At 45.8% G+C, this 10,396-nt stretch overlaps 2 protein-coding genes across 2 annotated transcripts in view; one reads left to right on the top strand and one right to left on the bottom strand.

Moving 5' to 3' along the window:
- Positions 1–1,250: 1,250 nt before the first annotated feature.
- Positions 1,251–4,263, bottom strand: ZCCHC18 (zinc finger CCHC-type containing 18). Its single transcript, XM_013008628.2, is given in 4 exon segments — positions 1,251–1,720; positions 1,722–2,520; positions 2,523–2,976; positions 4,073–4,263. Coding segments are annotated over 3 exon segments (1,194 nt in total). The 5' UTR covers positions 2,851–2,976; positions 4,073–4,263; the 3' UTR covers positions 1,251–1,653.
- Positions 4,264–4,523: 260 nt separating this feature from the next.
- Positions 4,524–10,396, top strand: part of SLC25A53 (solute carrier family 25 member 53) — a 9,883-nt gene continuing 4,010 nt past the window's right edge. Inside the window, exon 1 of the mRNA XM_004717728.2 lies at positions 4,524–4,583. The gene's annotated coding sequence lies outside the window, so the exon portion shown is untranslated. The remainder of the gene's footprint in view (positions 4,584–10,396) is intronic.

Raw genomic sequence — 10,396 nt, 5'->3', positions numbered from 1 at the left:
CTACTGATAAGTGCTTCTATGAATAAGCTTTGGCCTAAATGTGCTGAAGTCTCTTGCTCCATGGGTCAAATCTAAGTGCTTACATTGATCTCTTGGTGCTGTTGCTACCATTTCCCTTCCCTGCTGCTGCTTCTCAACATTTGTGCTGTCTCCCGTATTACAGATCTTCATTTTATTGTAAGTCTTCACCAGAACTATATTTGTTGCTCATAATTCTACCAGCAGTCTTTCCAAGGAAGCCTAAGCTTTCACTATTTGATCTTTTGGCCTCTACTCATTACTCAGTTACAAAACCACTTCCATATTTTAGGTATCTATTAGAGCCATACCGCTCTTGTCTGGTTCCAAAGTCTATCTCATTTATCTAGTGCTGCTAGAATAAATGCCATAAGTGGGTGGCTTTAACAAGCAGAAATTAATTTTCTTCACAGTTCAGGAAGCTTGATGACCAAATTCAGGGCAACAGCTGTAAAGTGCTGTTGGCTTACAATGTCGGAGGAAGGGCCTTGGCTCCTTTAGCATCTGCTGGTCTGGTATTCTTTAGGTGTCTCCATATGTCTTGGCATCAATCTTCCCCTGGGTCTAGGAGGTTCCCAGTACAAAAACCATAGGTCCAAAAGGTAAGCTTTTCTTTCTTAGTGATAATAGGTCTCTTTCTACTTGATTCTCTCCCCTTGTATCTCTTGTAAGATAAAAGATGCTGGGCAATGTTACTTACATTGGATCAGGAATATGATGGATTTAAGGGCGCTGAATGCCAAACTAATATTCTTACAATGGATTTGCTTATCAGATCACATATTGGGGGATCAGTACATAACTGCCACATCGATTCATTTTGTGACTTCCAAATCACTGAGAATCATGGCCCACTAAAGATCAAATTTTGAAGGGAGAGGCACAATTAAATCCACGAGAAGCATACCCTGTTCTCCCCAGTTATTGTTCTCTGACCTACAAAAGTTAATTGTGATAACGTGCTCTTTGGGAGATGGCCCATTACCAAATCCTTTCCTCACAAATAAACTGAGGTTGATTAAAAAAAACCCTATCCCTTTGATCTATGTATTGTGATGAGTTGTATGAGCCCCAATAAATTGATTTAAAAAAAAAAAACCCTATCCCATGGTATTACTCTTAATTATAGAATTTATTCATAGTTTTCTGATTTATTTTATTTCTTCCTTTAAAGTAATATAACAGAGACATTAAAATAGATGTCAGTATACATTTATTGAAGTGCAGATTATTTGGTTTAAAGAAAGAGTATTAAAATAATGCCTCTTGTAATGGATCACATTTATGTATACATATATTTATCAGGATACACAAGTAAATATCTTGGAGGAAGAACATCAGTGGGTGGAGATTTTGAGGTAATTTGTACTTCAGTTTCTGTATTTTATTTTTTGAAGGGTTAACAAGGAGTTATACTTCTATCAAGAGAGTAAAGTCAACAAGAAAATAAACACACTCGGAGAGCAGACTGTTAGGCAGGCAGAGGAGTGGGCAGGGACATTGGATAGGCCATCCTTCTCTACTGTGATGGTATCTAAGATTTGTTCTCCTTTGCTCCCAAATAAAAAGACTTTGTGGTTTATTTCACACTCACCCCACCCACAGTACCACTGGACTCTGAAAACCATGAAAGGTTCATTTAGGCTCAGAGGGGAGAATGTGTTCTGCAGGAGCCTCTTTAGACAGCTTCACCTCTGGGTGTCACCTCCTGCAGGGTGATGATCAGATTCTCAAACACCTGGGCCTTATTGCGCTCATGAACACAAGTTTCTTTTGAGTGACCATGCTTGCTACAATATGAACAGTAGGTTGTGTATTTCCTCTTCCTGGCTCTACGTTTATCCCTAGGGCCATCATTCATATTCCCAGAACCACCACTGGTAGGAGATGGGACCCAGGAATTGTTGGGGGAGTCATTGGCCAGCACCCAATCCTGAGGTCTGGCCCTGTAGCTGGAGGGAGGAGCACCCGTGGATGAAAGTAGAAGGTCCTGAGCCTCTACCAGGATCACATCCTCATCTGAGTCATGGAGGGGAATCTTTTATCTCTTTCGCTTCACAGTTAGCACTGTCAATTGCTGAGGGCCCTGAAATGCCACAGTCCTGACTGCCCTTTCTAGGATTGCCTCAGCTCTTCTGGGCTGCTTATGGTTAGCAAACGTGTCCTCCCCATCCTCTTCTGCCCTGAGCATCCTGATTAGCTCCAGGAAAATGGGAAGACTCTCCTGCTCATTTGCATACATCCTGAGAAAACCTTGAAGCCTCTGTCTCAGGGTTGTGTCCAGCCCAGCCCCTTGGAGGAGTTGGTGCAAGTGAGTCTGGTTAGCGTCTTTCTCAACTATGACCCCTGCCTGAATAGCATTCTGGAGCTGCATTTCTAAACGGATCACATATAGGGATGTTTTCTCCCCTTGCGTCTGTGAGGTTTTCAGAAATTTACCATGGGCAGTCACACGGCTCACAGACTCCCCAAACATCAGTTTCATGGCCTGCAGGAAATCAACACAGTTAGGTTGGGGTTGGCTGCCAGGAGCAAGCGCATGACCTCCCGGGCAGGACCCCTTAGGGTTTTCCTCAAGCGCTTGAGCTTTTCCTTGTCAGAGGTAGTCCAATCTGGCATGACCCCATTGACTTGGATCAGCCAGTTTTCAAAGGTTTCTTCCCCCTGAGCTGGCATCACCCTCCCTGAGAACAACTTCAAATTTCCCTCCAACAAATTGGCCATTAAAGGACCAAGGCTCCTCCCCAGGGACATCAGCATGGAATGGACCCAAGACGGTAAAGGTGTGTTCTGACATCGGCTATTACCCACACGTGCAATGATGCTAGCCATAACTGACAAGGATCGTTTAGTTAAATGTAACAAAATGCTTAGGCTTTTCTGAAACACCTAGTGTTCTGCAGGAGGAAGCCCCAAGTGCGGTTCCTGGGCTCTGTCTTCCTCGCATCTCAATGGGAACTGTAAAAGAAAAGGGGAGGGGAAAAAGAAAAAAAGGTAATTGTAGCAGCTGCAGGGAAGCAGTTTGTGGCCACATTATCTCCCTTGATCTGCTACGGTATATAATTGCCCCACTGCCCTAAAATAGTAGAGCTTTGGTGGTGTAGTGGTTGTGTGTTGGGCTGGTAACAGCAAGCTCCGCAGTTCAAATATACCAGCCACTCCATGCAAGAAAGATAAGGAGTTCGGATCTCCTAAGCCCACAGGGGCACTTCTACTCTGCCCATTGGGATTACTATGAGTTGGCATCAACTTGATGGCAGAGGGTTTGGTGGTTTTTTTTTTTTTTTTAGACTGGCAGTTACAACCTCAGGGGGCTGGCCAGTGTCTTGTGTGAGCAGGGTACATATGGAGCCAGCCCCATCCAACCCTTGCTAACCCTCCAGGCAAACTAGTGTGTGGAATGGATACTGGGCTTTTAAAATTGAGCTGAATAATCTAAAAGCTCACAGATTTGTGGGAATAAATAAGACCTTATTAATCTGGTCCCATCTCAAGTACACCCCCTTCTCAAAGTTAACCCTGTTCACAGATTCTTACAGGGTCTCAAGAACACACATACCTTTATTTCACTTCCAGCCTCTGCAATTGGTACCCTTAGCCTGAACAGTTAGTTCCCTTGGGGGGTACAGTAAGCTTCTCTGTTCTACCCAGCAACCGGGTTGATGACGTGGATCTTTCAGGTGTCAAGACTGGGCCATGGGCAGAAAGAAGTCAAAAGCTACCTCATCCCTATACCCTACACTCGCCTCTGCTGTCACCTGGCATAAGATTTCCTCTCCCACATTCTGAATTCCAGCTAACATATCCCACCCATCCAATCCCTCCCATGCCTCCGGAAAATGTGGGCCTACCAGCTCTGCCATCAGCTACACATAATTCATGTTCAGGTTCAACTTTGATGGCCTGCAACTGAGAAAGGGAAATGAAGTTGGACAGGCACACTCGGCTATTTCTCCCCCAGGAACGCAAAAGGGGGCAGCTTGAAATGCCACTGACCCTTAACCCAACTCATCCCTGAAAACGCTCTCCATCCCTCAATCCAGACAAATCTTACCCATTTGGCAGCATCCTGCAGTGCTCCACCTCCTCCCTGCACGCTCTCGAGCGCGCGCGCGTGCAGCTTGGCCTCAAGGTTATTGACTCCCTAGGACCGGCAGATTGCGCCCTTTTTTTCAACCTGGGATCAGCGGGCGCTCGGGCCGTTGGGCAGCTGTGCAATCTGCCTTCCGGGCCTCCACGCTGCAGGAGATAAGGCCTGCCGCCTCATTAAGCGACCTGAGGCTGTGGAACTGTCTGGCTGGGCCCCAAGCCGAGGCGGCGCGGTGCGTGGGGCATCACATCAGCCCCTGCTCCGCCCTCCCAGGGCCGGGGTTGCTTTGATCCTTTGGCCACAGAGAGGAGAGAGCGTGACGAGTCGGGTGGCTAGGCCAATCAGCGGGGCGCGGGGGCGGGCTCCTCGCTCGCCTCCCGCTTCAAGAAGACCAGCAAGAAGGGGGGTGTGCAGGCAGCGGGGGCTGCGGCAGAACAGCGCGGGAGCGGAGCGAGCGCAGTGTCAAGTGCAGCCGGTAAGCAAGGACCCGGCCGATTTACATTTTCCCCCCGTCAGTGTGCTTGCTTCCCACCCCACCCCACCCCACCCCACCCCCAGCTTTCCTTCTCATTCTCCTCACCTGAATTCCCCGCCTCGCTTTTGACCGGTGCCTCCAACACGAGGTGGGACTGAAATCAAGTGAACAATAAGAGTTCTTCACCTTTGTATGGGGAGAAGGGGGAAAGAAAGATTTCCTGGGCGCTTTCTGTGTGCGAACGCGCTGGCATCCACATCCCTGTCTTCTCACTGGTGAAGGCGGTAGCAGTCTGCCCATTTAACAGACAGGAAACGTGAGCATTCGGAAGTGCAGAGCTCAGAGTTCATACCCAAGTCCACAAGTCTCACTTCAAAGCCCGGCCCCTTGTAAACACACCTCTGGACTAGGAGATTGAGGAAGAAACACTAAAACGGGATTGGGGGTGGGGGGGCTGGGAGGGGCCGCTGGGAGTATCTAGAATTAACGCTCAAGGACAGTGCTGCCCATTTTACAGATAAGGAAACAGGCCGAGGTTCCCCATCTTGCAAATAAATGGGAAAGTCTGCTTTTTCACCCAAGCCTGCCTCCCAAAAGCAAACTCTGCCCTGCTGAGGTGCCTGGAAAACGGTTTTTACATAAATTCTCTCAAACCATTTCAACAACTGCCTCATGCTAGCGTGGGGGTGGGGAAGGAAGTTCTACCGCCCTTGATGGCATTGTGATTATGACTCCAAAGGAAACAAGGTTCAGGGAGGTAAGTCCTGCTGGGGTGATGGAACTATTTGGTGATACCACCAGCAACTCCGTGGGAGAAAGATGAGGCTGTCTACACCCGGAGAGAGTTACAGTCTTTTGGAAACCCACAGGGGCAGTTATTCTCTGCCCTATGGGTCGGAATCCACTTGATGGTGGTGAATGAATGTGAAAGTGTAAGGTGAAGCTGAAATTTGAATCAAGTATCTACAACTCCAGAACTCATGCTATTAACCAGGTTGGTAGTTCAAATCGACCAGCCACGCCTGGGGAGAAGGATGAGGCTTTCTGCTGCCAAAACAGCCTGGAAACTCTGTATCAGGTTGATGCTGTAAGCTGAAATTGACTGAAAACAGCCTGTTTGCTTGGTTTGGGTTGTTGATTCGGAGGCTTGTGAATCTCCACTGTTTTAAAGACACTTCTTGCTGAGGGTAATAAGTAAATGGACTTACCACCAATATATCTATCCATAGCAAATCTGTCCTGAATGCCATCTTACATAATTTCAGGACAATAATGGACCCCTACCTGAAACCGTGTGTAAAGATTGTGGACCTGATCTAATAGCCTTGTAGATTTTCAAATGGATCCTTGACCCTGAAAGCTCTAAGAACCTCTCGCCTACAGTCTCTTTATAACATCGACTTCCTTCAACTTGTTCTTGAGGACTAAGTGTGAGAAATGAAACTTGCTTTGACCAGACCCCCAAACCACAGCTCTCTGCGGCTGATAGAGCCCTTCCTTTTCCTGGTTTGAGGGTAGGTTGCTAGGTGAGCTCTTGAGGGGACTTCTCTCTTGCTAGAATTGGCATCACTGACTCCAGAGAAAGAGCAACTCCATGGAAACAGCATACAGGCTTGTCCTGAATGACCTGCAAAACTGGCGGCTGGGAAGCTTGCTCCTTTTCCCCTTATATCTGGTTCTTGGGGGAAAAAATCCAAATCCAAATTCTTTGCTATTGAGTTGATTCCCACTCATAGTGACCCTAGGGATAGAGCAGAACTGTTCCTGTGGGTTTCTGAGGCTAAAACTCTTTATGGGAATACAAAGCCAGTCTCTTCTTTCTCCCTTGGAGCAGCTGGTGATTTCGAACTGCTGATCTTGAAGTTGGCAGCCCACCCGGTAACCCACTACTGCTCCTCAGTTCTTAGAAGCAGGTCTTGATGTAGAATGTAGCCGGGCTTCTGGGAATTGTTTGGTGGTGGTTGGCATGCACCATTTCGCTGCTAAGGAGTTGCGTTGCTTGTACATGAGTCCATGCTTAGGAGCTTGAAAGCTTTCAGTTGCGGTTCATCTGCAGCCTGTCAAGGTACTCACTTCATCTGCTCCTTTCTGCCGTCCAATTTCTGACTCCAAATACTTACAATTCCTTGGATAAACAATCCAACTTTGAAGATGAAGCACCTTCCATCTCAGGATTGTAGCCTTTCTCTTAGGGGTCGAACCACGAGATGACGGTGGGGTGGGTGGAGCTATAGAGAAGGCTGGATGCCCATTTCATAACTAGGGGTATTGCTTGGCTGTAGCTCTAGGGCAGTGGTTCTCAACCTTTCTGATGCCGCGACCCTTTCATAAAGTTCATCATGTTGTGGTGACCCCCAACCATAAAAATATTTCATTGCTACTTCATAACTATAATTTTGCTACTGTTATGAATCATCATATAAATATCTGATATGCAGGATGTATTTTCATTGTTACAAATTGAACATAAAGCATAGGGATTAGTCACAAAGGCAATATGTAATTATATATTGTGAAATATTTATTTCTAATTACAAATAAATAAAATTTTGCTTGAAGCATGGTGTAGCAATAACAGTCATAATAACAACAGTAAACTACATTACTACATTTTGCGACAGTATCCGTAAAAAGCCGACAACAGTGCTAAGGTTGAGATAGAGGAGCAGTGTCTCGGTTCCTACGACCATCAGAAATATGTCTTAGGCGAACCCTGTGAAAGGGTCGTTGGACCCCCAAAGGGGTCACGACCCACAGATTGAGAACTGCTGCTCTAGGGTTTCATTCAGACTCCAGCTACCCTTCCCTAGCACTATTTCTTCTGATGGGGTGTCTGGGCAGACTCCTGTTATGCATATACATCGCTCAATCATGTGACTTGCATTTGGACCTGGTGAGAGGGAAGGGATTCTGTAAAAGTGAATGGTTTGGACCCTTAGCCCTAAATGGAGTCTCCTCCTGTAGCTCTGAGGAAAAAAGAGCATTTGCTAAACTGGCTCCAATGCGTTCATCCCATGTCGCATGCCTCATGTGTGGGAATGGTTTCTCATTGGTGGTTCTAACGAGGCCTTGTTGTCTGATTTTAACAAATAAACTTTAAAGCCCCGAAGGTTAGGAGCAAAAGCTTTTAGTTGCAACAATAATAGCTGCCTTGGCTGACTGCCTCCTCTTTGCCAGGACGGGTCCATTTGTTATCTCATGCAAGTTTCTTATTTGAGAAAGGCACCGTTATCCCATTTTGCAGATAGGGGAAACATTTAGGGAGGCTAGGGAGCTTGTCTGAGATCACAGAACTCCTAAGTGGAGGTGCTGGCTCTTCACCCCAGAGCTGTCAAACTCCCCAAACCCACGAACAATGCCTCTGCTCTCTTCCAGACAAATGCAAATTCATGTAGCAGTTCTCAACCTGTGGGTCGTAACCCATTTGGGGGCCAAATGACCCTTTCACAGGGTCACTCTATTCATAACAGTAGCAAAATTACAGTTATAAAGTAGCAACAAAAATAATTTTATGGTTGGGGGCTACCGCCTTCACCAGGGAGAAGACAGGGATGTGGATGCAGTGTGTTCACCACAACATGAGGAACTATATTAAAGATGATCCAATGCGATAGACATATTTCAGCCTTTAGAACAATTTAGTTGAATTCCTGCCTTTATTCTTATTATCCCATTTTAAAATAAAACTCCTACTATATAGGGTACAGGGCTAAGCACTTTATATACTTTCTCTCATGGAATCTCCATGACAGTCTGTTTACAGATAAGGATACAGAGTCTCAGAGTGGTGAAGAGACTTGATCAAGGCCATAAAGGGAGGAAGTGACAAAAAATAAAATAAACCAATTCAATGGCAGAAAAACAAACCCACTGTCATCAAGTTGATTCTGACTCATGGTGACCCTGTGTAGGGATTCTGAGACTATAAATCTTTGCCAGAGCAAATAGCCACATCTGTATCCCTTGGAGCAGCTAGTGGATTTGAGCAGCTGACTTTCCCTCAATCGCAAACACTCTTCTGCCATGGTGTCCAGTCTGACTCATAGAGGGTTTCCAAGGCTGTCGATATTCTCAAAGCAGATAGCTTCATCTTTCTCCTGAAGAGTAGCTGGTGGTTTCAAACTGCTGACCTAGAGCTTAGCAGCCCAATGCATAACCCACTATGCCACCAAGGTTCAATACATTTCAGTGGGGTGGGAATTGTAGCTCTCATTCTACTTGTCTCCTCCCTATCAGATTCTGCTCTCCCTGTCGCTTTCTTACAGCTTCCAACCAGCCGCTACTTTCATTTTTTTAAGCCTCTATTCCTTGGCCAGGGCTCTTCCTCAGCCTAGAAAACCTGTACTCACTCCTCCACCTAACAGTAGTGCACTCATGAGAAATTTTTTTTTTTGGTGTTCCTTTTATGACTCAGAATCGACTCAGTGGCAGTGAGCTTGGTTTTTTGGTTGAACTAAATCACTCTTGTATTTCTGCTTTTACCTTGATTGTTGCTGGGTGCCATCTACAAGGTTTCAGCCCTAGTGACCCCATGTGACAGTGTAGAACTGATCCACGGGGTTTTTTTTTTTTTGGCTGGTGGTGCAGTGCTTAAAGTGTTTGGCTGCTAGCACGTTTGGTCAAAGGTCAGCATCGTGAACCTATCAAACACAGGAGAAAGATGTGGAAGCATGCCCTGTAAAATATTTAAACCAAACCCACTGCCATTAAGTCAATTCCAGCTTGTAAGGATCCAATGGGATAAACAGAACTGCTCCTTCACATTTCTGAGACTATCAACTTTTACAGGAACAAATAGCCTCCTCTTTCTCCTGAGGAGTAGCTGGTGGGTTTACATGAAAGACCGTCTGGTTAGCAACCTGTTGCCAAACCCACTCCACCACCAGGACACCTTGGGGTGGAGGGTTCTACTTTGACTTATGGAAGTTGGAATTGACTTGATGGCAGTGGGTCCCAGGGAACCACCGGGTGGCTTTGAACCACCAACCTTTCAGTTAATAGCCAAATGCTTCACCATTGTACCACCAGAGCTCCTTCACCTTCACTAATGCACTAATACACCCTTTATTTTGCCTTAGTGGCCCTTAGGTGACTTTAAATGGTTTGTACTCAACTACTTAACTTAAAGGTTGGTGGTTCGAATGGACTGATCTATTGAGTGGTACTGCCCAAGAAAGGTCTGGTGATCTGCATCAGTAAAATTGGTCAAGATAATCCCATAGAGTAGTTCTACCTTGTAACACATGGAGTTGTCACGAGTGGGAATTAACCAGATGCCAAGCAACAGGTTTGGTATAGCTAGTTTAGCTCATGGTTTACTTGTCTTCTCCACGCAGCTTTTCCTAAGCCCTTGAGAGCAGGAACCAACTTTTATTCGCTCATCTCTAGCTCCATAGTGGTTTAGTAGATGATCAATAGATAGCCGTGAGTTGACCAAAGCACTGGCTGAGGGATGCCCTGAAAATGAATGAATGAATGAATGAATGGACAAATACAGTGCTGGGTCTGGAATGCCCACATAGAAGCCATCTGCACTAGACTAGACAGAGGAGTCTGAGACCCTTAGGGTTCATTTTATTGTTAGATTGTTCAAAATAGACAGATCATAAGGCACAGGTGACATCTCAAGGCAGAGTCCAGGCCCATCCTGTGTTCTCCACTTTGAAATTCATGTTAGGGGGCTAGACTCTCCCAGGATTATTTATTTATTTATTTATTCATTCACTTATTTATTTATTTATTTATTTGTTTGTTTGTTTGTTTTTCCCCCTGTATTCCCCTCCCCCAGCTCCTGCTGCTGGGTGTTCTGCAGC

This window comes from Echinops telfairi, unplaced genomic scaffold (genome assembly GCF_000313985.2).
Source record: "Echinops telfairi isolate 266 unplaced genomic scaffold, ASM31398v2 ScPeMD7_47;HRSCAF=170, whole genome shotgun sequence".
Lineage (NCBI taxonomy): Eukaryota > Metazoa > Chordata > Mammalia > Afrosoricida > Tenrecidae > Echinops > Echinops telfairi.
Note: the sequence above shows the minus strand (reverse complement) of the source record. Positions and strands in the feature narration are given on the sequence as shown.